The sequence below is a fragment of the Sus scrofa genome, chromosome 9, assembly GCF_054392235.1.
Source record: "Sus scrofa isolate SSC_HxYL_T2T_F1_AM1 chromosome 9, Sscrofa_HxYL_maternal_Yorkshire_Landrace_v2.0, whole genome shotgun sequence".
In the NCBI taxonomy this organism is placed as follows: Eukaryota; Metazoa; Chordata; class Mammalia; order Artiodactyla; family Suidae; genus Sus; species Sus scrofa.
This window is the reverse complement of record NC_139391.1, coordinates 53348905-53376462: the sequence shown is the minus strand read 5'-3', so window position 1 is coordinate 53376462 and position 27558 is coordinate 53348905. Positions and strand designations below refer to the sequence as shown.

The 27558-nt window shown below is 45.4% G+C and overlaps 3 protein-coding genes across 7 annotated transcripts in view; 1 reads left to right on the top strand and 2 right to left on the bottom strand.

Annotated features, from left to right (window-relative positions):
* Positions 1–13243, top strand: part of CDON (cell adhesion associated, oncogene regulated) — a 99142-nt gene extending 85899 nt beyond the window's left edge. For all 5 annotated transcript variants that reach the window (XM_021063103.2, XM_021063106.2, XM_084976560.1 and 2 more), the window contains 2 exons: positions 8734–9008; positions 10044–13243. In XM_021063103.2, coding sequence (XP_020918762.2) covers positions 8734–9008; positions 10044–10207 — 439 coding nt within the window. In that variant the 3' untranslated portion in view covers positions 10208–13243. The remainder of the gene's footprint in view (positions 1–8733; positions 9009–10043) is intronic.
* Positions 1–27558, bottom strand: part of ST3GAL4 (ST3 beta-galactoside alpha-2,3-sialyltransferase 4) — a 1054305-nt gene that overhangs the window by 391462 nt on the left and 635285 nt on the right. The gene's annotated exons all lie outside the window — the stretch shown is intronic.
* Positions 15113–26883, bottom strand: VSIG10L2 (V-set and immunoglobulin domain containing 10 like 2). The gene is made up of 12 exons (XM_084978259.1): positions 26704–26883; positions 24955–25302; positions 24430–24705; positions 21866–22141; positions 21056–21304; positions 20127–20387; positions 17889–18179; positions 16897–17193; positions 16117–16239; positions 15528–15552; positions 15365–15417; positions 15113–15210 (listed from the first exon to the last, which is right to left on the bottom strand). Exons 1-12 carry the CDS (start codon positions 26783–26785, stop codon positions 15113–15115), a joined length of 2379 nt encoding a protein of 792 aa, XP_084834385.1. The 5' UTR covers positions 26786–26883.

Here is a 27558-nt window from a genome sequence, read left to right as displayed (position 1 = left end):
GAAACTCCCACTGCAAGGCTCAGGTCACTGCAGCATCCACCTAAGAATGGAGGATGGACATGGCCCTGGAAGAATGTCATCAGGGTTCTGTTGCATAGTAACTGAGGACCTCCTGAAAATAAGGGCTAGGTCAGCCACATGACAGGGCACAGTGGTGAAAGGAAACAGCAGAGATGAGCTGAATATGAAAACAAACCATCACCAAGATAAAACTGTTTCAGAAGAAACTCAGGAAACATATTCACGAAGATAAGCATCACACATGCAAAAGATTCATGAATGGTTAGTCCCTGCCCTCCACGGATAATCAAAAGTGGAAAGTTAAGGCAAAATGTATATAATTATCTAATCAGAGTAATTCTGTCCATAATTGTACTTAACAAATATTCAACTATGTAATCAGAAATAGGATACTTCTCTGTAAAGTATATCAGAAGTGCTATGTAGTTTTACTGGAGTGTCCAAAATATATTTGGTCACGTACTAACTCAATGTATTCTTCCAAGCACAATCCTGTGCTGCTATTTAAATCTCTCATTTCCTAGTTCATGCTATTCAGATTGTTGGCGAAAGGATATTTTATTTGTATGACACTGTAATACTCATTTTCCTATTCTATAGCTTGGTCATATAGGCCTCTCCTGTTTACTAAAGAATATCAGCACTAAATTAACAGGTCCCAGATTACCTCAATTCTTGCAAAACAGCAGAGATTTTTGTATGTGGCAGACTACACAGAGTTCTATTTCATCAATGTTTTCAAGTTTAAAATTAGAAAAAGTCATTTCATTGTGCAAGAGACAAAACAGTGAAAACTTTCACTCCACCCTTAATCCAATAATAACTGCAATTTACTCAGAATTTCCAACATTACCTTTGTTGCTACTCTTTCTGTATTTCCTCCCTTTGCTGATATTCATTTTCCTTCACTTTGAAAAACTTGTAGTATAAGTCTGAGGGTGACAAATTCTCTCAGTTTTTGGTCTGAAAATTTCTTCAGTTCATTATCCTTTTGGAAGGATATTTATTACTGTTTATTAAATTCCAGGCTGGTGATTACTTTCTCTTTGTGCTTTAATGGTGTCCCATTGTTTTATTGCTTCTGTTGTCTGGGTTGAGAAATCATCTGTACAATTGTTCACTTTCAAGGTAATAATGTCTTCTGATTCTGACTGCTTTTATGGCTTTCACTTTGTATTTTTGCTTCCAGGAGTTTAATTATTCATGTTTGAAAGTGTAATTTTCTTTGTATTTGTTCTGCTTGGAGTTCATAGAACTTCTTAAATCTACAGCTTGAGCTTTCATCAGTTTTAGAAAATTTTTAGCCTTTTTCTCTCCAGATAAAGCTTCTGTCCCATCCTTTCTTTTCTCTCCCTCAGAGAAACTCCAACTATACAGACATACCAGCATGGGTTCAGTAGAGGGTTCAGTCCTGGACCGTTGCAATAGATTGAATATTGCAGTAAAGCATGTCACATGAATTTTTTGATTTTTATGTCTAAAAATGTACATACCTTAATTAAAAATCCTTTTTGTATAAAAAATGCTAAACACCACCTGAGACTTCAGTGAATTGTAATACTTTTGTTGGTGGAGAGGTCCTGCCTGGATGTTGATGGCTGCTGACACATCAGGGTGGTGGTTGAAGGTTGGGGTGACTGTCAACTTCTTAAAATAAGACAACAATGTTTGGGGTACCTCAAAACAATTACAGTCCAGTGACTGATCACAAATCACCAAAACCAATATAATAATAATGAAAAAGTTGGAAATATTTCAAGAGTTAGCAAAAATGTGTCTCAGAGACACAAAGTGAGCAAACACTATGGGAAAAAAGGTGCCAGTCAACTTGCTTGATGTAAGGTTCTCATATCCTTCAATCTGTAAAAAACACATTATCTGCAAAGTATAATAAAGCAAAGCATAATAAAATGAGGTGTGCCTGCACATATTTTTGAATTTTTCTCTGTGCCTTTCTCTATGTCTCTTAAGCTTCTTTCTGTATTTTCCATCCTTTCATGTCTGCGCTTTAGTCTGAATACTGTACAGAAACATACTTCATGTTCAGTAAACCTCTGGTCATCTAGAGTCAGTTTGCTCTTAATCCCATATATTGGGTTCTCCATTTCAGTTATTCTACTTTTTAGTTTAAAAATTTCAGGTTAATTGTTATTATTAGATTCTGGGTCCCTGATAAAATTCTCCATCTTGTCACCTATTTTCTTGTGTATATTCATCCAGTTCTTTCAAAGTCTTTGTCTCCTAACTCGGTACCTACATCACTTATTTTTCTCTGTTCTGTCTCCTGAAATGTTTTATTAAATTTTGGACACTGCATTTAAAAACTCATAGAGGCTCTGGAAGGTATTTTCTTCCCCCAGAAAGGATATACTTTTGCTTTTGGCAGGTGGTTAGGGAAGGGGCAGTTCATTTTAACCCAATTAGGGATTGAGCTTATTTAATGATGAGTTTCAGTCTTTTTAAAAAGCCTTGTCTATCCCTTCAAGGGGCTCAATTAAAAGTCTGGGGTGTTTATGGGGCCTTTTCTCTTTGGCAGGCTCTGAACTCCAATTTCTGTCCTCCCAGCCCCAGGAAACAGCCAGAAGTTCTGCTCAGCTTCTTAGCTGTCACTTCCTGCTCAAGTCTCAGTGTTTCATCCTACACTGAATTGGGGTGTAGGAGCATCCTACACTTGCCTCATAAAGGGAAAATGGTGCTGAAACTCACATTTACCTTCTTTCTAGAATCTCAGCCACTTAAGTGCTGGGGTATCTCTCTGATGACTTTGACAGATTTAAACTGAAATTTCTCCATCTTTTTTAGTTGTTCTTGGCAGGAGAGTTATTCTGATATAAATTCATCAGTCATAACCAGAAGCCAGGAATTTAAGAATTTTTTTCAACAAATCATGGTAGCCATATAGATTCCCCACACCAGAGATATTTCTGGTTTTTTGAAATTAGAATCCTTCTTGCTCTCTAATTCACGATTGTGATCTAATGTAATTTCCTGGATTATAAGGCACTTGAGTCTGAAATAGCACAGACACTACATACTGGAATGTTGGATGTGTCCTGTTCTCATCGGCCGCACATCCATAATCCATCTCAAGGCTGAGTGCTCGCAGTGTCTTTTATATCTTCTTACATTATAATTACCACATGATATTGTAACCATTTGTTTACTTGTTCTTCTCTGCCAGACTGAGATTTGGAACCTATTGCAGTTACCTTTATATTTTCAGTGTCTACCACACTGTCTGACAATTAGAAGGTACTCAGCAAATACTTTTAGAATAAAGTGTTCTTCTAGGCAAGGTTATTTACCTAGATAGATAATACCCATTAAATTCTGACTAGTAGCAATTTGAATTCAAAAAGATTTTTCCCCTTGACCTTGCCCTACATTTTGGGCCAGTACTCTGTTTAGAGTCTGTGGACCCCATGAATTGAATACATCCAGGGGGATTTTCTAGTTCCTTGGGTATTAAGACAGAGAAAAGACTAATATCAAGACACTGCTAACATGGACATTTTTACCATGGCTGTCAGGAGATTTGTGTTCACTCTTGTCAGCATCTCAGAAAAAAATTTTAAATTCAGAGTTGAATAAAGTGTACAATAGAGCAAATAAGGAATGCCATGCTCTCCTTGAGTCATGATCTGTCCAGCCCAGGGCTTTGATTTTAAATCCAACAAATTTCCTTCCATACCAGCACTTTCTCCACTCTTTATTGGCTTTACTCGCATGAGAACACTTAGATTTTCTTTGAATCAAGTATATATTTTTTGCTATATTATTAAAAGTTAAAATTACTGTCATATTAGAAATGCTGCAGTCAAATTATTCTGTGCAGATGAATACCTGACAGATATACTTTGCTTTTGTGCCAGATGATTGGTATCTGAATTCTGCTAAATGTGTAGGAATGTATTTCTCTGTGGGAAATGAAAGTTAGACTTTAATTTGATTTAGTGTCACATGTCTTAACTCTCTTTCAGGGTCCAATCCTTATGCTTAGTGTTTGGTATTTCTAATAACTTGAACCAACAGAGATGCTGGTAACAGTTGCATGGACTTCCTTTTACTGATTTTCTTATGCTCTAGAAACATACCATTCTGTGTTAAAAGGGTGAGGAGTTCCCTGGTGGCTCAGTGCTATGGCTCTGGTTACCACTGTGGCACATGTTTGATCCCTGGCCTTGGAACTTATGCATACCGTGGGTGTGGCCAACAAAAAAAGGGTGGAAGTCCAAGAAAATTACAGGCCAATATCTTTGATGAATATAGATGCGGAATTTCTCAACAAAATATTAGGAAACCGAATCAAACAACACATAAAAAAGATCATGTGCCACAGTCAATTCAGATTCATCCCAGCATCACAAGGATGGGCCAGTGGATGCAAATCAGTCTCTGCGATGTACCATATCAACAAAAGAAAAGACAAAAACCACATGATGCAGAAAAAGCATTCATGATAAAAATTCTTACCAGAGTGAGTATAGAGGGACCATATATCAACAAAAGAAAAGCTATTTATGACAAACTCATAACCAACATAATCCTCAACAGTGAAAAGCTGAGAGCCTTCCTGCTAAAATCTGGAAGAAAGACAAGGGTGCCCATTTTCACCATTTCTACTCAACATAGTATTGGAAGTCCTCCACAGCAGTCAGGCAAGAAATAAATAAAAGGTATCCAAATTGGAAGAGAAGAGATAATATTGTCATTATATGCAGATGACATGATACTATATATAGAAAACACTAGATTCCATACAAAAACTTCTAGAATGATGGATAAATGAATTTAGCAGGGTAGCAGGATACAAGGTTAATATACAGAAATCTGTTACATTTATTTACAGTAACAATGAAATATCAGAAAGGAAAAGTAAAAAAAAAAAAAATCCCTTTTAAAATTACATCAACAAAAATAAAATTTGTCGGAATAAACCTGACCAAAGAGGTGAAAGATTTATATGCGGAGAACTATAAAACATTGATAAGGTAAACTGAAGATGATTCAAGGAAATGGAAAGATATCCCATGCTGTTAGATTGGAAGTATTAATACTGTTAAAATGACCATACTACCCAAAGCAGTCTACACATTTAATGCAATTCCTATCAAATTACCCTTGATATTTTTCACAGAACTAGAACAAATAATCCTAAAATGTATATGGGACCATAAAAGACCCAGAATTGCCAAGTGATCCTGAAGAAAAAGAACAAAGCAGGAGGCATAACCCTCCCAAACTTCAGAAAACACTACAAAGCTACAATAATCAAAAAAAGCATGGTATTGTTACGAAGCAGATGTGGATCAATGGATGGGAATAGGTCAATTAATCTTTGACAAAGGAGCAAGAATATACAAGAGAAAAAACAATCTTTTCAGCAAATAGTATTGGGAAAGTTTGATAGCCACTAGTGAAGCTATAATATACCCTCACACCATACACAAAAATAAACTCTAAATGGCTTAAAGTCTTATATATAAGATGTGTCACTATAAAACTTCTAGAAGAGAACATAGACAAAACATTCTCTGACATAAATTATACCCAATTTTTTTAGATCAGTCTCCCAAGGCAACAGAAATAAAAGCAAAAATAAACAAGTGGGACCTAATTAAACTTATAAGCTTTTGTGCAGCAAAGGAAGCCTTAAGCAAAATGAAAAAACCCACAGACTGGGAGAAAATGTTTGCAAACAATGTGAATGACAAGGGCTTCATTTCCCAGATAGAAAGACAGCTTATATAGCTCAATAACAACAAAAAAATAACCCAATTAAAATATAAGCAGAAGACCTAAATAGACCTTTCTTCAAAGAAGACGTGCTGATGGCCAGTAGGCAAATGAAGAGATGCTCAACATCACTAATTATTAAAGAAATGCATATCAGAAGTACAATGAAGCACCACCCACACCAGTCAGAGTGGCCATCATTAAAAAGTCTACAAATAAACAAATGCTAGAGACGGTGTGGAGAAAAGGGAGCCCTCCTGCACTGCTGGTGAGAATGTAAATTGGTGCAGCTACTATGGAAAACAGCATGGAGGTTCCTCAAAAAATTAAAACTAGAGTTACTATATGATCCAGCAGTCCCACCACTGAACATATGTCTGGACAGAACTCTAACTTGAAAAGATACATGCACTCAAGTATTCATAGTAGAACTGTTTACAAAAGCCAAGGCATGAAAGCATCCACTGACAGATGAATGGATAAAGAAAGTGTAGTATATATACACAATGGAATACTATTCAGCCATAGAAAAGAATGGAATAGTGTCATTTGCAGTAACATGGATGCAAAGGTTAGATATTACCTTACTAAGTGAAGTCAGAAAGAGAAAGACAGATACCATATGATATTACTTATATGTGGAATCTAAAATAGGACACAACTGAATTTATCTACAAAACAGAAACAGACTCAAAGACATAGAAAACAAACCTATGGTTACCAGATGAGAAAGGAGATAGGGGAGGGGTAAGTTAAGAACTTGGAGTTAGCAGATACAAACTACTATATATAAAATAAAGTCCTATATTTAGGACTAGATTCAATATCCTATAGTAAGCCATAATAGAAAAGAATATGAAAAAAGAATATGACACACACATATATATATATAACTGAGTCACTTTTCTGTACACCAGAAACTAACACAACATTGTAAATAAACTGCATTTCAAAAGTGTGGAAGTCCAAAGGATTCTTATCTTTATTACCTAACATGTCTAGCTCCAGCATACTACTAGTCCTTCCTATATGTTTCCTACCTAACATGCCCAGATAAAAGCCAAATGAAACGCTTTCTCCAAACTTTTCTCACTCCTAGTTTTACAAATTAAAAAAATATTTTTATTTTGTATATAAATACTAATGAAATTCCAGCTTCTGTTAATGATAGAATAGCTTGATCATCCACAGGTAATAATGATGAAATCTGGACAGTTTTAAAGTATTGGGGAGTAACCAGAAGCAAGCATAAACTGAATAAATCTAATCTTGAAAGGCAATAGGTGACATTTGTTAATGGATTTTTCATGAGGGCATTCTCCAGTCTTGAGGCAAGAACAAAACCTGAACATGTCAGAGGATGGAGTTTGAGGCAAACAGAATACCCAAGAATCAGAGAGGTAAATCCAGTTAAAAAAAAAAAATTACATGTGAAGAAATAAGAAAATGTGATACTTCCTCAAGGAGGGGAAAGATCAATAGAAATAGACCATGAGAGGACCCAGAAGTCACATTTATCAGACAATGTTAAAGCAGCTGTCACAAGTTTGCTCAAGGACTTGAAGGAAGATATACATACAGTGAATTCACATGGGGAGTTTTCATCTGAGAAATAGAAACTATAAAAAGAGATCAAATGGAAATTCCAAAGCTTAAAAGTATAAATAACTAGAGTGGAAAATTTACTGGTTGGGCTTAACATCAGATTGGAGACAACAGAAAAGGGTCAATGAACTAGAAGATTAGTAGAAATTAATTCAAGTTGGTGGTTGCTGAGCAGGAGGGTGTGGGATGGACTGGGAATCTGGGATTAATAGATGCAAACTATTGCCTTTGGAATGGATAAGCAATGAGATCCTGCTGTATAGCACTGGGAACTATATCTAGTCACTTGTTATGGAGCAAGATGGAAGATAATGTGAGAAAAAGAATGTATATATGTATGTGTGACTGGGTCACTTTACTGTACAGTAGAAGGTTTATAGAACACTGTAAACCAGCTATAATGGAAAAATAAAAATCATTTGAAAAAAAGAAGAAATTATCCAAGCTGAGGAACAGGAAGGAAAAAAAAATAGAGAAAACACATATCTGGATGAGGGCAGGAAATAAAAGAAGGGCAGAATTGAAGTGAATGTCAGTACTAATAAATTCCAGCAATTAATCCTGGAAAGAAAAGATAAAAAAATAAACAAAACCTGTGTTTTGAATGCCTAATTCTTGTAGTGTGTCTTCCAAGAGTGACAGGGGCCATATCTGATTTCAAAATAGTGTGGGGTTTTATTTTTTGGTTTTCATAAGGTTATTTCTCTCATATAGCCATAAGTTTTTTAGTTTTCTGTCCTCTTCCTCTCTTTTTCTCCCTCATTACTTCCAGTGTGAAAGGCCTTTTCCTTCTATGTGCTATATTCAAGAGCTAGTTAGTTATGAAATGGGAGATAACTTTTGACACTGGACTAAGGCACAGGAAGTATGGTATAGGTCATCATACATGGGTCCATTCTTAAGTGGTTTGCCTTTTGATGCATTCTCCTGTTGTATTTTACTTTAACTGTACTTTTTGAGATCTTGATATTTCAAATCGTAGTGAATCATTGAGTAATTTTTAAGCACCAGTTTTTCTTAAGAATCTGTGAGTACAGGAGTTCCAGTTGTGGCTCAGTGGTAACGAACCTGACTTGTATCCATGAGGACATGGGTTCAATCCCTGGCCTTGCTCAGTGGGTTAGGGATCTGGCGTTGCTGTGAGCTGCAGTGTAGGTCTCAGAAATGGCTCAGATCCCTCATTGCTGTGGCTGTGGCATAGGCTGGCAGCAGCAGCTCTGATTTGACCGCCTAGCCTGGAAACTTCCATATACCACAGGTGTGGCTCTAAAAAGCAAAAAAAAAAAAAAAAAAAAAAAAAGCCAGCAACCAAATGATTTTTCAAAATGAGTGTTGGACACAATTCTGTTTCTTTTGATTTACTCTTTGTAGGTGTTTCACCAAAACCAACAGCACATTCAGCAGCAGCCCCCTTCCTGTGGTCCCAGTGGTAGCACCTTATCCTCAAGATGGTTTGGAAATGAAGGCCCTCAGTCACATGAAGATGGCTATGTGTCTGGCTTCCACCGTCCCTGACTATAGTCAGTCACCTGAGGAGAGCATCCAATGTGACGTGGCACCAAGGCCTGCTCAGCATGTTTGCTGTCAAGACAACAGAAGTGAGATCAACTCTGATTGTGTGGAAGATACAGCAGAGTTCAACAGAGGTATAGCAAGACATTATAAATCTTAAGTTTCTAGATAGTCTTCAGTTAACTAAGAACTATATCAGGAAAGATGGTGCTTTCAGAGTATTCTTTCTGTGGTCAGCTTACATATTTCTTAGATATTGGGCAGGGGGTATTGGATACTTCAAAAAGAATTGACCGCATAAAGGATTCTTTGAAATTCTGTTACATTCTTCATCTCAGGCTGTTAATCTCATTACATTTTGAAAATCAAATGGGCTTTTTTTTTTTCATTTTTTTTAAAGTTTTATTGAAGTATAGTTTATTTACAATGTTGTGATCATTTCTACTGTACAAGAAAATAATTCAATTATACATGTACACACATCCATTCTCTTTCAGATTCTTTTACCCCATAGATTATCACAGAACAGTGGGTAGAGTTCCCTGCGCTATAATAGCAAGTCCCTGTTGTCCAGTCATTCCATGCACCACAGAGTGCATATGCCGATCTCATACCTCCAGTCTATCCCTCTCTCCCTTCCACCTACCCTCTTTGGTAACCATAAGTTTGTTTTCAAAGCCTGTGAGTCTGTTTCAGTTCTGCATATAAGTTCTTTCGTGTCCTTTTTTTAGATTCCACATATAAGTAATATCATAATAGGATGTTTGTCTTTGACAGTCTAACTTCACTTAGTATGAGAATCTCTTGGACCTGGACCAAACAGGCTTTGATTCAGTTTGTACCTGAACAGTAGACTTGCTGGAAGGATACATTTCGTGACCCTGGGCTTCTTTTCCATTTGAGTTGACTCGAGTTGTAGCTCATCTTCGAGGTGGTTATTTGGGGGTTTTTAAAGGGTTTATCCCTTGGATGAATTGTATATCTGTTCCTGAGAGCTCAACATTACTGTAAACCTTTTAAACCTATTGTCTCTCTCAAATTCAAACTAAACATAACTGGGCTTTAATTTTGCTCGTTACTCTTTCCTTATCGCTCAAAATAATGTTTTTTGATTGCTTTGTAAAAATCAGCCTTTGTCATTCCCTAATGCTTCCAAATCTGTTTTTCAGGAGACAGCTGTGTCCATTCAGAAACAGAGAACAAAATTTTAAGTTGGAATCCTCTTATTTTGCCACCTGTTTCAACGGACTGTACTGAAAAGACAACGTGGTCTTCTCCTGGCATTCCTCTAGACAGCCCTTCAGGCATCCTTCAGCAACCCCAGGAAACCTGAGGGTGTGGAAATGCCTAGTCATGTCCCCACTTCAAGCCAGTAACTGCACAAAACAGGCCTGGGGATGGACTGTGTGAAGGACATTAATTCAATTCAGAGAAAAATCATTATTTATTTTTTGTAGTAGTAATGTCATATGAATGTATCTTAACATGTGTGCCCTTTTATATTATTTATGCCTTAAGAGTTTCCCTCCCTAGTCCTTCCTCCCCCTCAGTAGTAAGCAAACCAGTCTGGCATAGTTTTCAGTCGTTGGTGAGCAGTGGGGTCACTCCCTGTGGTCCAAGAGCCTCGGTGGCAGTAAGAGCTCCTCCAGCAGGGGTCCCATCTGTTGGATGATGCAGCTAAGAAGGAATCGCAGAGGCCATTGCAAGTGTTCAGATGGAAAGCTGCCTTTCACTATCATGTGGTCAAACTTGCTGAGAACATTTGAAGTCAACCACAGTTGTAGCCCGATGTTTACAATAGCACATGTCTTGTGAATTTTGTGAAGTGATTTCCATGGAAGTGATGGTTGACCTGTTGACTGACTATCTGCAGTGGGCACAAGTTATATCCAATTTTCTGGGCACTAATAACAAGCAGTGTCTTGGACATGGTTGAGGTTAAAGTCTGGTTAGGTTATGGCAGAAGGCAGAAAGGGAGCAGAGGCCAGAGAGAAAAGGAATGCCTCTTAAAACTCAAAGTTGCATTAGTCTATAAAATGTCACCATGGGGCTCTTTTTTGACTGCTTCTCAGAGTAGAAACAAATTAAGACTTTAAAGTGGTGACCGGAAGAGAAAGATAAACATTTTAAGAAGAAGGAGGAGGGTTCTCAAACGACTATCTTGGCAGAAGCTCTCCCATTAGTCTAGGAGGTCCTCATGGTGCCACCAAGAAAATCAGCATTTTCTAACTCCCAGCATGGGCAATACCTGGAAGATGTGAGTGTCAAAAGAATGTGGAGCTTTGAAATTTCCTGACATGTTTTCAGAATGTCATCATTGTAACAGGCACCTAAAGCCTTGATTAGCACAGTTCATAAATCACATTTATTGCTGCCTCTGAGTGACAAGGGCATTTGCAGCTGCTGTTGGAAGGTTTTTCTTCTCCACATCTAAAGACAAAACAACACTTTATGTGTATTTCATAGTTTTAGTCAAGTTTTATGTGTGTCACTGCTCTTTTTTGAACTGTGCATCTCTTTGGGAGAGAAGCAGCAAACAATTCTTTTTATGTAAAGTGAAGCAGTCCCAGTATGAACAAAATTTTTTTTGTTTCCCAACGATTGCAGTGAAATAGACCAGACTACCATATTAGTCAACTTTCTGTATAAATGCCTTAATATTCCCTTACGCATGTCTTTATCTTTTATAACTAGAACTGTTATTGGAGTGTGCTGTGTAAGCTGGGTCAGTATGCAAGGATTGGTGTGGAATGTAGTGGATATAATCTCATGGTCAGGAATCAGGGATGCTGTAGAGTCAAGTTCTCCATTCCAGACGTCCATGCCTGTAATGTACTGGATTTATTCTTCATGTTGCTTCAATGCAGTTAGCTTTGGAGGGGCATAACCATCTCTTACTTGTGTGGCTTTCAAAGGACAAAGTCCTAGCACATAGAATACGAAAACAGGCCTTGTGTCTGCCAGTCCAGTTACACCGATGTGGGCACAAAGGGAGTTTTAGAAAACTGGGGAGTGTGTTTGGAGGCGGTCCTTTTGATTCAGGAACCAGAGGTGTGTTACCATGAGCCTTAGGTCATAAACTGCTTTTAAAGATTGAGTTTGAATATGGGATTTGTCCACTAGGAAGAGAAAACGACTTTCCCTTTAGGGCAATCTCATTGTGGACTGCTTTATTTATATTATTAGTAACGCTGTTTTAAGTGTTATTCGTTTTATTGTATTTTATTTATATTAAAAAAGCCTTTATATGTTGAAATATATAAATATAAATATATATATATATATTATTACCTTCATATTTAGGAGTTATCAGTTCTCTCTAACCGTGAGTTGTTCAGAACGTTTATGCCCTGCACAGACCCCCTAAACAGTTCTGCCTAATATCACCTGCCAGGAAGTCAGAGGACAGTATGGCATGGGAGGTGGCACAAATGTTTGTGGAGCAACTGCTGTGTGCCAGGTGTGGTGCTTGGTGCTTGTTACCGCTATCTCAAATCCTGTTGTTAAGTCAAATCTACAAAGTAGGTGATAAAGTCCCCAGGCCACCCACCTGGGCCACAGAGCCCCAGTTTGAACTCCCCTGGAGCTGTGATCTGATTTCCTTCCATTTTTCCACACTGCTTTCCGAAAGCACTGTAGTTTGCTCTTTTAATGGGACCTGTCCAGTTCTGGAAGCCCTGGTCCACCTGGCCAACAGATTCCTTGGATGCTCCAGCTCCACAACTAGAGAAGCTGTCTCTGTCCTCCATGGGCCCCTGGCCTTCCCGGAGCCCTCATTTCTCCCCATAACGTCCCTCCCCACCAACCCTGTCTGGGGAATTTGACTTTCTGCTTAATGATCCTGGAATGAGTCAGGCCTTCTCTTAGAATTCCCTTCGAGTCTTTGTTTCAGCACGAAACTTCCCCACTCCTATCTCATTTCATCATTTTACTGCCTTTTTTTGCCCTTCTTTCGGTTATGCACTCATCGTCTGCTGATAGGTGCTGTACAGGGTGTAAGTGAAATGGCAATGTTTTAAACCTTTTGAAGTGGTCTTTAAGAAAAAGGCATGTCTTTCTGGGTTTTGTTTGTATTGAATGGGTCTGCAAAGACTGATACATCCTTGTTAAGCTGATCATGAGGCAAGTCTCATTCCAGCTACGGTACTGCCAAGAAGTTCACTTTATGACTGAATTTCACCTGTGTTGCTCTCTTTTAAAGCAATGACTTATTTCAAGATGCATGTTTTTGTATCATATTGGAAAGTATGTTTTATTTTCCTTAAAGTTGTAATATTATGTTTGAAATTGTATATATTTTAAATGATGTAGCTTTGACAGGTTTTATTTGGTTGATATGATTTTCTATTAAAAGAGAATGCTGCTTTCATGAAGAGTAGCTTGTGAAGCTGGGGGTCCCCATGTAACCCCCTGTTTGTGTAAAGCTGCTTACAGCTTGTGGTTGGGGTGGGCAAGCATCTTACTCTGAAGTGTCTTGGACCCCTGCAAATCGCCTGTTCCCATCCAGGAGCCAAGTTAATCCCTTCTGTTGTGACTTCATCAGGCTCCAAAGGAAAAGGATCCAGGGCAAGCGTTTTATGGGGAGGCTGGGAAAATACCTGCCCGAAGGAGCTGTGTTGAAGCAGGGAGACTCCCTTCTCTGGAAGGAAGCAGGGGTTGGGGGGGGAGGGCAGAGAAGCATGAGGAGAATGGGGAAGAGTGGTTCCTTCTCAGAACTGTCTGTTTTTGCTGTTAACCTAGAGCCATGTTCCATATGAACCCCAGGGTAGAAACTAAGTCTCCTCAAGAAGCAGCTCTGGAAGTTCCCGTAGTGGCTAGGTGGGTTAAGAACCCAACACTGTCTCCATGAGAATGCAGGTTCGATCCCTGGCCTTGCTTAGTGGGTTAAGGCTCTGGCAGATGTGGCTCAGATCCGGCGTTGACGTTGCCATGGCTGTGGTAATAGGCCTGCAGTCGCAGCTCTGGTTCAACCCCTAGTCTGGGAACTTCCATATGCCGCAGGTGCGAACTAAAAAGAAAAAAAGGAGAAGTAGCTTTGCTTTACTGCCCTAAAAAAAAAGGAGTCTGGGCTGCTTTGACCAGGGACTTTTGCATAGGGTGGGGCCTTGTTAAGCTGTGTTCCCTAGATATAAATAAGTCTTCCTGGAACCTCAGCCCTGATCCTGAGAGCTCTGAAGGAACTTGAAACCCCTCTTCTAATAAAGTCTGACTCTGTGAGAACCTGAGAAGAACTTAGTTTCAGTCAGTTTCCCGTCTCCTCTGAGGCGCCACTTTCCTGATTCCTGGCAGGATCATCCTTGGCGCCCTCGCTGTTTCTTCTCATCTGAGTCCCCCGCAGAGGCAGCTCTGCTGACTCTTCAAGGCCCTCAAACAAGCCTGCGTTTGTGTTTCACCCAGATGTCAGACACACACGCTTGGAGCCAGTGAGTCATGCTGGCAGCTGACAGAGTGTGACTTTGGCCAGCCCTGGTCCCCTGTCAGCCAGCTCCCCAGGCCTGGTGGCAGGAACCCCTGTCCTGCCTTGTTGGCACAGACCCCAGAGTCTAGCGGCTGTGAGTCCCTTTGACCACAGCAGCCTCAGTGCTATTCCTACAGGAAAGGTAAAGGGAGACAGAGGCTCTGGGATTGGCACCTGGCTGCTGCCAGCCCTGATTAAGCTGGTCTTACATCTGAAGCTTGTGTTCTTTGGGAGGGAATTTGGGATTCAGAAAGAACTGGAAGAGCACGTCTCTTGCTGCGTTGACTGAAGGGCACACATGCCTGCCTATCTCCCATCTCCTGGCTTTCTCCCCTTAGGGAAACCTGGGACCCAGCTGAAGCCTGATCAGCCTCTCCGTGTGGGAGCTGCAGTTGGAATAACACCACTGGTGAGAGCAGTGTGCATGATTTATTGAGGAACTGCTCAGGTCACAGACTGTCTAGAAGCAGCCAGCTTGCTCCCATGGCACTGTTTCTGGCACCATGATTCTCACTTGCCCTTGGACAGCCGGTCTTTTCCCCAGTTGTATGCCTTCCTTGTCCTTCCACCTCTGTCTTCCCCAAGCGAGGTCAGGACTTGTAACCCAGTCATTTAGAGGCCCTGTGGCTGAGCCTTGTGCTGGTTGTAAAAGCTGGATATTCAGTGGGAAGGGGTAGTTGGGGTTCTTAGCTAGCTTGGTTTTCAGACTAAGTGTGACAAAGGGGATGTCCCTTCCCCCCTTGTCTTCCCTAAGCGTGTTTGCACCTTCCCCTTGGGGATTCATGGCGTTGTAGTCACTGTGATGGTGACATTTACAGGAGCCTCTGTGGACTCTTGTGCAGGATCTGAATCTGGGGTGATGGGTGGTGGTTCAATGCCTACAAAGAACAAACACAGGCAAAGGAGAGAGAGAGGACTGGGAGGGGGGGTGTCCCAGATTGTTCCCAGAGAACAAGAGGGGTGGCATCATGCATGAAACTCAGGAGTGTTCTCCTTTTGCAGGAATAACCTTTGGGATAAAATCAGGCTTACCTGTCGTTGCCTCAGGGCTATTTCCCGAACCCCGATATTGATGACTTTGCTCCCTGAGGGTGAAGTGGGGGAGTAAAGTTAATGACAACTGCACCTTCCCAGGCTTCTCTTCCATGTAGAAGAAAATCCTGACCCTGAGAATGACTTGGGTTACCATACTTACATGGGAACTAGCAACCGACCAAGGCCTGTAGGAAGAAAAGGAAGAGGTGCATTTCTTGAGCAATGAGCTAGGTCCCAGAAGAATAACCCTCCCCTCCCCGAGACTCAGGAAAACCCAAAAGGGGGTGGCCCTGGATACCTGAGGTTGGGGATTCGAGCCCTGAGGGACATCTGGGGAGAGGCCACAATTAAGAGACAATTCCTGTAGTTATGTTGTAGGCCACAGGGGAAGTCCAAGGTCACAATTAAAGAAGAGCCTAGGAGCTCCCTCTGTGGCACAAAGGGATTGGTGGCGTCTTGGGAGCACTGGGACATGGGTTCCATGCCTGGCCCCGCACAGTGGGTTAAGGATCCAGTGTTGTTGCAGCTTCAGCTTAGGCTGAGATTGCAGCACTGATCTGATCCCTGGCCTGGGAGCTCCATAGGCTGTGGGGCAGCCAAGAAAGAAAGGATTAAAAAAAAAAAAAAAAAAAAAAAAAAGGAAGCACCTAGATTCCTTGCCCAGGGGAGTCTACATCTGTCCTTGGAATAGGTCTGGGCCTGGCCACCTCACCAGATCAAGCGACCCTGCCCTTCAGTTTCCCACTCACGGGGGAAGGTCTCAGGGTGCCGGGCAGCATACTGGAACACCAGCAGAGAGGCCACTGTTGCCACCACCATTCCTGTGCCTGCTGCACCCAGCACTGCGGGATAGGCGCTGAAGGGGGGGTCCGCTAGAAGGAAGAGCACTGGTTGCATGGGCGAAGTTTAGAGTTGCTGCTGAACTTGGCAGCAGTTGCTTATAGGGTACAAAGCAGGCTGTGTCCTGCTCATCCAGTTCCGTCTCCACCTGAGGTGGACCGTCAGCAATCCTTGACCCAGAGAATCTACAGACTGGGTCTCTCCCCAGAAATAGGTACTCTGAGGTTTTGAGTCCCTGGTAAGTCCCCTATTTCTGGCACAGGAGACAGCAGGCCAGTTATCCTGGCAGCTAGGGCCGAAGGGAAGGGTGCCACGAGGAATTCCAAGAATGGAGAACAAGCAGCAGGAAGCAGAGAGCCTACCTGTGGCCCAAGGAGGCGAGACTGAGGTGCAGAGTTGGGCCCCATCCTTATTTAATCATCAGCACCCACACCTCCCCCTTCCCCATCTCCTCTGATTCAAGCTGGAATCTGGCTCTAGCCCCTGGGAGGCCCCTGGGGAGGATGGAGAGGCAGCAGTGGGGGTGGCCTGGGGGGGGGGAGGGGAGAAGAGGAAGAGGCTGAGGATGGAACGGATTCAGGAGGAAGGAAGCAAAGGAACAGAGTAGGGGAGGCCCAGTGGAGAGGAGATGACCCGGGGCTGGGATTTGTGGAGAGAAGGTGAGTCCCCCCTCGGCACTGGCCCAGCACCTGGTATCTTCACCTCAGAGGGGTGGCCAGCTGTGTGGTGATTCAGAGCCAGGACGCGGAAGGCATAAAGAACCCCTGGGTCCAAGCCCCCCAGCCGCCGGCCCCTGCTCTCTGGCTCGATGTCACCAGCTGCTGTCTCCCAAGCCCCAGCTCCCGGGCCTGGGACGCTGGCCCTCCGCTGCACCAGGAAGCCCGTTAGGTTGCCGGGGCCTTGGACAGCCCACTGCACCTGCACCTCTCTGCGCTGTCTTCTGTAGGTCAGACGGCTGATGGTGACGTTGGGGGGAGCTGGATACCCTGTGGGGACACAGACAGAGGTGTGCCTACTTATAACTTCATGCACGCACACATGAAGAATAAACAGTTTTGTTGAGAGAAAGGTAATGTGGAAGTTGGGCTTTGTAGACTTGACTGCTTCTGTTTAGGTTTTTTTTAATTTTAATTTTTTATTTTTTGTTCTTTTTTAAGGCTGCGCCCTCAGCATATGGAAGTTCTCAGACTAGGGGTTGGATCGGAGCTTCAGTTGCTGGCCTGTGCCACAGCCACAGCAACACCAGATCCAGATCCGAGCCACGTCTGCAACCTATACCACAGGTCACAGCAATGTTAGATCCTTAACCCACTGAGCGAGGCCAGGGATCGAACACACGAGTCCTCGTGGATACTAGTCAGTTTGTTACTACTGAGCCACAATGAGAACTCCCCTTCTGTGTAGTTTTGATCTGTGTTACTCTAGACATACATGCTGGGCCTCAGTTTCCTCATCTATAAACTGCGGAAATGGGGATTATTCTGACTGTGTGGAGTTCTGTTTGCCTGCACTTGATCCACGTTCACATCCAGGTGTGTGCTTTTGAGGGTCCATCTGTGCTGACTGAGGGAGATAATGCACCCAGTATTGGAGCAGGAACTGTACCTTTCCACCTCAGCGGCTAAGGCTGGAGGTTCCCCCTCCCCTTCTCCACACGCATGCACGTGTGCCCCTCACTCACTCAGGACCTCCAGTAGGACGCTCCGACTGCTGTTGCCCAAGGCATTTTGGGCCACGCACTGATAGATGCCCCTGTGGCGTGCTGGGTTGGCTTCCCGGATCCTCAGGTGCAGCTGGGCACCCTCAGGGAGCAGCATGAATTCAGAAGTGCCTGGCTCCACCTGCTGTCGCTGGGGTCCCAGCCAGAGGAGCTGGGGAGGTGGTGTACCCCCCAGGAGGGCACAGCCCAACCAGGCCTCTTCCCCCTCCAGCACTGACACCTGGGGTGTGGCTACTGCCAGCTGTGGGGCTTCTGCAGGGACAGAGAAGTTAAGGCTGAAAGATGGCCCTTGTTCTCTGGGACGGTGGGGAGGGTTCGAGATAAGGTGCTGGCAAGCAGTGGGCGGAGGGGGAGAGAAGGGAGGAAACAGGATGTGGAATTGACAGGAGGCTTGTCTTGGGTCAACTGCCTCCTCTTTCAGGCTCTCACTCTATGCCAGATTCACATCGCCATCACCATCTGCTCCAAATTTGACTGATCAGAGCAGTGTTCCTCTTGCTCCTCTCCCATCTGGCCCCAGAACAGCCCCTACAGGTGGGACCCCTGCCTTATTCGCCTCCTCCCAGGAACAGGGCCTCCTTCCCCCTAATGGCCCATGACCTCCCCACCCTGGGCACAGGGCTGGGCCCAAAGCAGGTGCTCAGTTTTTATGGAATGACTTCCAAAGACCCAGAATTTCAGGTGTCAGTGAATTTCCTATGATGGAATTTCCATTCCTGAGACTTAGTAATGGGGGGGAAATATTTTGAGTGGTGGACCTCCCTGAAAACATGCTAGTCACCCAGCCTAAGACCAAGATGTGAATCATTTTGTGAGAAGTGTTATATGTGACAGTGCTGCTATTTGCTTTTCTCAAAAATTATTTTTGGCCATGCCCACAGCATGCAAAAGTTCCCCAGACCGGGGATCAAACCCAGGCTACAGTGACAGTGTCAACTCCTTAACCTCTAGGCCACCAGAGAACTCCTCAAGTTTTTACTTCACTATTTAATTCTTTTTCTTTTCCCTTGTGTTGGCAATAAATAAGACTAGTAGGTACAGATGAAAACAGAGAAATAAATCAAGCCAGGAATTCCCTCTGTGGCACAACAGGATTGGTGGCATTTCTGTAGCACCAGGATGCAGGTTCAATCCTTTGCCTGGTACAGTGGGTTAAAGGGTCTGGCATTGCCACAGCTGTGGCATTGGTTGCAACTGTGGCTTGGACCTGATCCCTGGCCTGGGAACTCCATATGCCATGCAGGTGGTTGAAAAGGAAAAAAAAGAAAAAAACCAGACTAAAAACAAGTAGAAGGAGTGAGAGAGATAGAGACCTCTGGCACCTGAAACACTAGTGCCTGTCAAGAATACAATCAGGCACCCTTGATGCAAATTGATGCAAACAAGGGAGAGAGAATCCTTTATCGTCTAGACAGTGCTGTCCAATAACTGTGGTCCCAGCCCACATGTGACAGCCGAGCACTTGAAATTGGGCCATATTGAGATGTGCCGTCACTGGAAATATACCAGATTTTGAAGACAATTTGAAAAAAAAGAATGTAAAATGGAGTTCCCGTCATGGATCAGTGGTTAACGAATCCGACTAGGAACCATGAGGCTGTGGGTTCGATCCCTGGCTTTGCTCAGTGGGTTAAGGATCTGGCATTGCCGTGAGCTGTGGTGTAGGTTGCAGACAAGGCTCGGGTCCTGTGTTGCTGTGGCTGTGGTGTAGGCCGGCGGCCACAGCTCTGATTCGACCCCTAGCCTGGGAACCTCCATATGCCACGGGAGTGGCTCTAGAAATGGCAAAAAGGGAAAAAGACAAAAAAAAAAAAAAAAAAAAAAGAATGTAAAATATCTCATTAGCAATTTTATTCCTGCATATTGAAGGGCTAATATATTGGTTGCATCAAGCTAAATAAAATGTTTTCCTGTTTCTTTTTACTTTTTTAATATGGCTACTAGAAAATTTTAAATGATATGGTTCACACGGTATTTTTATTGGACAACACAGACCTAGACCACGCCCCCTGATTTTATAGATCAAAAGACAAAAAAAAAAAAAAAAAAAAAACAAACCTTGAGTCCTTGGGAGGGGAGGTGATGCAGTGTCTTGACTCACTTTGCATTTCTGCACAGCCGCCCCCTAGAGCCCCTCATCCTGATTCCAAGGGGCTGCTCCTCCCCCCACCCAGAACTGAGTCTCTAGCCCCCACCCACCTAGCTGCAGCCTGCAGAGGGGATCAGGGACCCGGAGTGGGTGAGTGCCCCGGCAGGTGAACTGTCTGCCAGCCAGGTCTCCCTGGGTCTGCAGGAGGTGGACGGCCAGTGAGGAGCTGCTGCTGCCCAAGGGCTGCTTCTGTCCATCAAGCCAGCTCAGCATGGCAGGGGGCTCGCCTCCAGGCCACTCACAGCTCAGCATGATGAACTGGTCTCCCACTGTGGCTGTGGTCCAGCAGGTGGGGCTCCGGAGGGGTTCCCCTGGGTAGGGAATAAGGGCTCAAGGGGGCCCTGCAGGAGGAGGACGGGTTGGCAGGCCTACCCACCCCTCTCTCCTTCTTGTTGCTTCTCTCACTCATTGCTCCACATACATAGTCACTCAATCATTCATTTGTCATTTACTGAGGGCCAGCCCTGGGCCAGGGACATAGTGGGAACAGACACTAAGCAAACCATTACAATAGAATTTGATGAGTGCTAGGGTACAGATGGAAAGACAAATTCTTTGGGGTTCAGGGAGTAGGACTTTGAAGACAGGATGACACATGCACTTGGTCTTGGTAGGTGGGTAGGAATTTCCGAGACAGAGAGAAACTTAAAGGCACATTTCAAGACCAACATGCAATAATAGAGCAGTAGAAGTAAAGCATAATGTGGATGAGTGCCTCCCTGGAGGCTGGGAGACCATTAGGAGGGTGTCACAGGGGCCTAAGCCAAACTGAGGAAGACAGGACACAGTGTGGGTGGAGACCAGGGCTGGAGTAGAGAGAAAAGTTGAGAGATAGGGGCTGAGCTGAGTGCTGCTACATGGCAAGTCTGGAAATTGTGGTCTGGAGCCCCACCTCGAAACCCAGGGCCCCGCTGCTCTGTCCCCTGCCCACTCCTCTGCCTGGAATGGCAGAGCCCTGCTGTTTCCTGTGTCCACTCACATAGCGTGATCCTGCAGAGGGTGGGCCGGGCCAGGGCTGGGTGCTGGCCAGTGCAGGTGAAGACACTGCTGTTGGGGAGCTGAGCGGCTGCCTGATTCCAGGTGACATTGCTGAGGGCAGCAGGGCCAGTCCCCTGGGGTCCTTCCCACTGCAGCTGGGCAGCTGGAAGCCCCCCAGGCCAGGTGCAGACCAAAGCCAGAGCCCCAAAGGTGGGGAGCACAGCACAGGAGGGCTGCCCTTTGGGGGGATCTGGGTGGAGAAGCACGTGGGGATGGGGCTAGAGCAGCACCCCACCCTCACCCCCGCCCCTGCCTCGGGCCCAGCTGGGAGCCCAGCAACCAGAGGAGTCAAGGGTAGAGGAAGCAGGGAGAAGTGGATGAGCAGGGGAAAGAGCGGTCCCTCTGAGGGGCCAGTGAGGAAACAGCTGACCTCTCAGGTCAAGGGCAGCAGCTGAGGGGGAGGGGAGTACCCTAGGAATTCCAGAGCTCCCCTGGAGGCCCCCATCTGGGAAGTCTCCCATCTCCCTTTCTCTTCTTTGCCCCTGGGCACCTTGCCTTACTGTTGTTACCCTTCTCTGTGCCTCAGTTCAGTCTCCAGGGCCATGGGAACAGTCCCTTGGGAGAAGTCTGGGTGGCATCTCCCCTCGTCCTGTCCCTTCCCATTGCTTTCTTGATGCCCCCCTGCTCTGCCGCCCCATTTGGTTCTCCAGACCTCCCTACCCCTCCACTTCCACACTAGGGCCCCTGGACTCTGCCAGAGCACGGGTCTGTGGGGGTTACAGCTGTGAGCACCCCCTCCCTACCCACTCACAATAGATGGTAAGCTGGACGCTGGTCTGTGTGCGGGTGTCCAGGTGACTGTTGCGGGCCAGGCAGGTGTATAGGCCTGTGTGGGCATGGCTGGCGCTGGTGATGATGTAGGTGGGCCCAGTGTGGACCTGAATGTGGTCATGGAGCCACACGTAGTGACTTGGGGGATTGGATGCAGCCAGGCAGCTCAGGATCACCTCTTCCCTCTCACTGGCCCAAAACCCCTCCTCAGTGAAGCCCAGTGGCTCCATGGTGATCACAGGATTGTCTGGACCATCTGGAGGGTGAGGAAGACTTGTCATATCTCCCCAGCCTTCATTCCTCCATGCAATCATATAATCATCTCTGAATTCACTCGCCATCCAGGGAATGTATATTAGATACCAACTGCGTCAATTCCTACCGAGGGCCCTGGGAACTCAGAGTGTGCAACCCATCAGCACAGTCCAAGTAGGTGATCAGGGTAAGCATCCGGGACTGGGAGCTTGGGAGGGCAGCGGTGACTGTGGGAGGCTTCCCTGAGGGGCTGGTGGTTGGGCTGGGGTAGCAGGATAGGCAAGAGTTGGCTGAGTGGAGGAGAGGCAGGGCTCCCAGCCTTTCCATTTGCCTGGGATGGAGGGGTCTCCTGGGACTGGGGTGGTTGGTCCCTCTAGACTAGAAAGGGAAAAAAATAGAGTGGGAAGATGCCCTGATCATGATCCCAGCAGCCATCCTTCCTCATTTCTTTGGGTCACTGCCTTCTCCTGTCTCCTGTGTCCCCTCTCTCCCTGACTCCCAGAATGGACTGAATTCGCTGCCTGCTTCCATTCTGCTCCTGCCTCTGTCCCAAGAACTGCACACCAGTCTCCTCCACGGTCCTCACTTCAAAATTCCCACAGACCACCATCATTAGTGGACCTCATTAGTCCTGGCTCCTTAAATCCTCTAGACCAGCACTGTCCAATAGATGTGTTGAGTCACAGATGTTTTACATTTTCCAAATCTTTCTGTTTTTCCCCTTTTTTGGCTGTGCCCCGTGGCATGCAGAAGTTCTAAGGGCCAGGGATTGAATGTGCACCACAGCACTGACAACCCTAGATCCTTAACTTGCTGTGCCACCAGATAACCTCAAATTTTCCATATCTTACAGAGGAAAAATAAGCAAACCCAACAAAGCAAAAAAATTAATAAATAAAATAAATAAATAAATAAATAAATAAATAAAAACAGTAGGTTTTAACAACATTAATATTTTTTGGGTTTTTTTTGGTTTTTTTTTTACAACCATACCTGAACCATATGGAAGTTCCCAGACTAGGGGTTAAATCAGAGCTGCAGCTATGGGGCCTACACCACAGCCACAGCAATGCCAGATCCGAGCCATTTCTGCGACCTACACAGCTCATGGCAATGCCAGATCCTTAACCCAATGAGCGGAGCCTTGTCCTCACCGATAACAGTCAGGTTCGTTATTGCTGAGTCATAATGGGAACTCCAATAATATTTTTTGTTGAATCAAATATATATAAAATACTATTATCTCAATGTACAATCAATATAAAAATTGTTGACAAGCTCATATATACACACACACACATGTGTATACATATATATATATGTATGTATTTTTTTTTAGACTAAGTCTTCAAAATCCAGTGTGCATTTCACACTCAGAGCACATCTCAGGTTCAGCCATGTCTCAAGCGCTCAAAGTCAGGCCACTGGCTACCATATTGGACAGGGCAGTTCTAGACTATCCTAGTCTTCATCTTTCACATAAACTCCTGATTTCTCATTTTTAAATTTAAAAAATTTTTATAAATTTTATTTATTTTTGCTTTTTTGTCTTATTAGGGCCACACCTGCGGCATATGGAGGTTCCCAGGCTAGGGGTCGAATCAGAGCTATAATCGCCGGCCTACCCTACAGCCACAGCAATGCAGGATCTGAGCCACGTCTGCAACCTATGCCACAGCTCATGGCAACACCAGATTCTTAACCCACTGAGCAAGGCCAGGGATCGAACCCACAACCTCATGGTTCCTAGTCGGATTCGTTTCCGCTGAGCCATGATGGGAACTCCCTAAAAAAATTTTAAGTTATCTTCATATGCTCTCCTCTTTACCGAAATAACTATTTCTGGTCTTCTGTCCACCTTTGTATTGGATTGCTGCTTCTTCCTCATTGGTTTTTTTAAGTTCTTTGTGTGTTCTGAAAAGTAATCCTTTGTTTGCTATGCATGCTTCCAAGACAAGTCTCTGATTTCTAGCTTCAGTTCTCTGCCTCAGATTTAGGATCAACCTGCCACCCTCTCTTCCTGCTGAGGCCCCATCCCCGTCAAAGGCAGACTTCCTGGGCCACCCCTGAAATTATAGATAAAATTATGACTCCTCATGTATGCACATTTTCCTGGGAGGAGGGGCCCATGACTTTGAAAAGGTGAAAAGCCCTTGTATTAGAGCCTAGTGGAGACTCTTGGAGGCCCGGGGTAATTCTGGGGGCCCTGAAGTGTGTCAGCGGCCGAGGCCAGGTGGGGAGGTGGGTGCCAACCCTGACCCCTCCCGTTCCCCAACCATCCTGACTCACAGATGACATCCAGGAAGGCTCCATCACTGCTCAGCTGGTTCACGGCGTTGTGGGCACTGCACACGTACCAGCCCAAGTGTGTCCGGTTAACTGGGTCCAGCTGGAGCAGACGATTCGTGACCCCCAGCAGAGCCTCTCTAGGGCCTCGGGGTGCCTGATGCTGCCAGGCAAAGGTCACGGGCTCCGTGCCCTCCCTCACTGCACATGTGGCCACCATGGAGGTCCCCTCCACTGGGGACGGGTCACTCAGCCACACCTGAGGCTTCGACACGGGCACTGGCCAGAGGAAGGAGAGGCCCTGTGTTTGTTATGGCAGACCCAGGTCCCACCTGGCTGTGACCCTTGCTGGCTGGGGTCTGCCCTGCCCACCAGGTCCTGAGCCTCCCTTTCTCCTGATCCCAGGTTTCCTCACTTCCTGGAGGAGGGCCCATGGCACCTGAACACAATGAGAAGCACATGCAAGTAGATACAAAGCAGCATGCTGAGCAGCTCAAGCCAGCCTGAGTCCCGGGCCAGGCCCCTTACCCAGCACGGCCAGGGTGAGGTGGGTGTAGGTGGTGTGAAGCTGGCCACCGGCTGCATGCAGGGCCTGGCACAGGAAGTGGCCGCGGGCACCCTCCTGCAGCTCCCTCAGCACCAGGCTGCTGTTCCACAGACTCACGACACCCAGAGCCGAGGCCTCGGCTTCCACCTTGGACTCTGCTCCATTGGTGACAGCCACAGGCCAGGGAATCAGAGAGCCCAGCGGGGTGAAGCTCCAAAAGACCACCAGGGGGGCAGGCTGGGAGCCACAGGCCAACTCCACGGAGCCGCCCCGCACTCCTTGGATCGATGGGGCTTCCTCAGGGGCTCTGCCGGTCAGGTAGGGATGACCTGGAGACAGAGAGGCCACACAGGCTGTGGCCTTCTGGGGTCTCCTGCTCCCCTTCCTTGCCCAGAGCTACTGTTTATTGTTTTGCAGGGCTGGCCAGCTGGGTAGGGCTTGCTAAGGCAGCATAAGCCTTTTAGAGTTTCTGAGGGAGCCCACGGAGCTTTCTGTTTAGCTGTGCTATAGGAGCAGGCAGGATAGGGATCCTTGAGACCAGGGAATGAACTGGAGCAGAGGTTCCCATCAGACCTTTTGAAAAACATGATAAAAATGCAGATTCCTGGGCCCCATCCCAGACAACTGAGTCAGAATCCCCTGGGGTGGGGGTCGGGGCCCAGGAATCTGTATTTTTAGTAAACACCCAGAAGTCAATCTGATGATCAGCCAGACAGTGACCCCCCCCAGAGGCCTGGGGTACAGTGACAAATGAACCACACCTCCCCGTGCTCATGGAGCTTCCCGTCTATCAGGGAGTCAGGCAGTCAACAGTCACCATGGGATAGAAGGCCAGCAGGCATTCTTTCCTGCTTAGGGCCCAGCAGGAAGCCTAGCATCTGCCTGAGCAACCCACTCTTCTGCCCCTTGTGGCCAGCAGATGATAAAGAGACTCAGCAAACTTCCGAAAGTAAGTGCCTCAGAGGACAACCGAACCACACATTCGAGACACAAGCTTCCATGCGACTGAGTGCTCCCTGCGTGGTGACAGGACCCTGTACTGGGCTCTCCCCATGCATTACTTACTGGTCTCAACTGTCACAACAATAACATCCCCGGAGACTCTGAAACATGGTCACCTTGTCTAAAACCACACAGTAGGTGGTGGAGTTGGGATTGGAGTCCTAACTCCCAGTCTCAGATTCTTCCGTTGCTGTCAGCCTCCCCAGAGAGAGAAGAGGAGGAGGGAGGCATGGAGTTGGAGGGAAGGGATCAAAGGCAAAATACTGATGTTCAACTGATCAAGAAGAAAAGCCTTTAACTAAGAAATGGATTCTTTTGAACCCATGGACCCTGCTTTGGCCCATTCTACCAGGACCTCCCACCTAGACAATTGCAAAGGTCACACTGCTCCCACTTCCCTGAAAGCTGCCCAAAGCTTGGAGGGCCCTTTCTGAAATCCAAATATGACTGTGTTGGTCCATGACTGCACCCCAACAACAGCCCTCAGAATAACCTCTATGGCTTCCTAAGGTAAAGCAGAGCGCTCTGTCTTCTGGCACTGCCCCCCAACCCCCACTCCCTCACCTGGCACAAAGTGGAGGCTGAGTGGATGCTGGCTAATGTCAGGCAGATGAATGAAGTTAATGGGCTTCACTGAATGGCTAAACAAGAGCAAAAGAAGGATCCCTAGGAAGAAAGGGGAAGAAATAATGGGATGTGAGTGGGGAATGAGTCTGAGCATCTCTCACCCGAGGCCCCTGGATGCAGAAGGCAAAGTGGTGCCAGCAGCAGGAGACGGAGCTGTCCACATGGGGCCCTCTCTCCCACCATGGCCCCATCTCCTGGAGTAGCTGCCCTGCCGAGGTTCCTGCCTGGTTCTCAGGCTCTTTCTTCCCAGAGCAAAGTCTAGCCCTGGAAGGATGGGAGAGTCTGGCTCAGGTTCCCAACCTCAGCCCTCTCAATTCTTCCACCCCTACTCTCCTGTTACCCTTGCTGCCCCGATTACAGGTGAATTATTTACCAGATGATTCATTCCATCCATAATGCAGAGCTGGGGAGGACAAGACAGGGCAGACCTAGTGGAGGAGGCTGAGCTCCCTGAACCTTCATTTTAACGGTATTATTTAATGAGAGATTCTGAGCTTGGAGGTGAAAAGGGTCCAACCTGCTCAGGTCCAACTACCCACCCAGTGTAGGACCCCACGTGCAGCCCTCCAGATCACAGGGATCAGGAGGTTCAGACACGCCTTTAAATGTCATTCATGCCCTCTCGTGTTTTCCTCACATTTCATGGAGAAGCTGGTGGAATGTTGGATGGAGGTCTGATGTCAAACACACTCCATAGTTTGGGCTTCCGAACCATGAAATTTTAGGCAATTTCTGAGCCTCTCTGAGCTTTAGTTTCTTCACAGATAAATGGGGATAGTAACACCTTCTTTCCTATAAAGAAGATTGTGAATATTAACTAATTAATATTAATACTTGGGGGGCTTCTTGGGTGCTACTAATATCCTATTTCTTGGCTTGGGTAGGGGTTACAGTACATCAAGCTGGACATTCATTTTTTATAGACTTTTGTATTTGCTTGATAAAATTCACACACA

What these genes read in the sequence shown, in the direction of transcription:
- VSIG10L2 (XM_084978259.1), bottom strand. Translation starts at nt 26,785, where the DNA reads ATGGTGGGAGAGAGGGCCCCATGTGGACAGCTCCGTCTCCTGCTGCTG. An exon ending in CCTCTGCAGGATCACGCTAT is followed by an intron (nt 20,388 to 21,055) that starts GTGAGTGGACAC and finishes TTCCCTACCCAG; the next exon opens with GGGAACCCCTCCGGAGCCCC. An exon ending in CGTCCTACTGGAGGTCCTGA is followed by an intron (nt 17,194 to 17,888) that starts GTGAGTGAGGGG and finishes GTGTCCCCACAG; the next exon opens with GGTATCCAGCTCCCCCCAAC.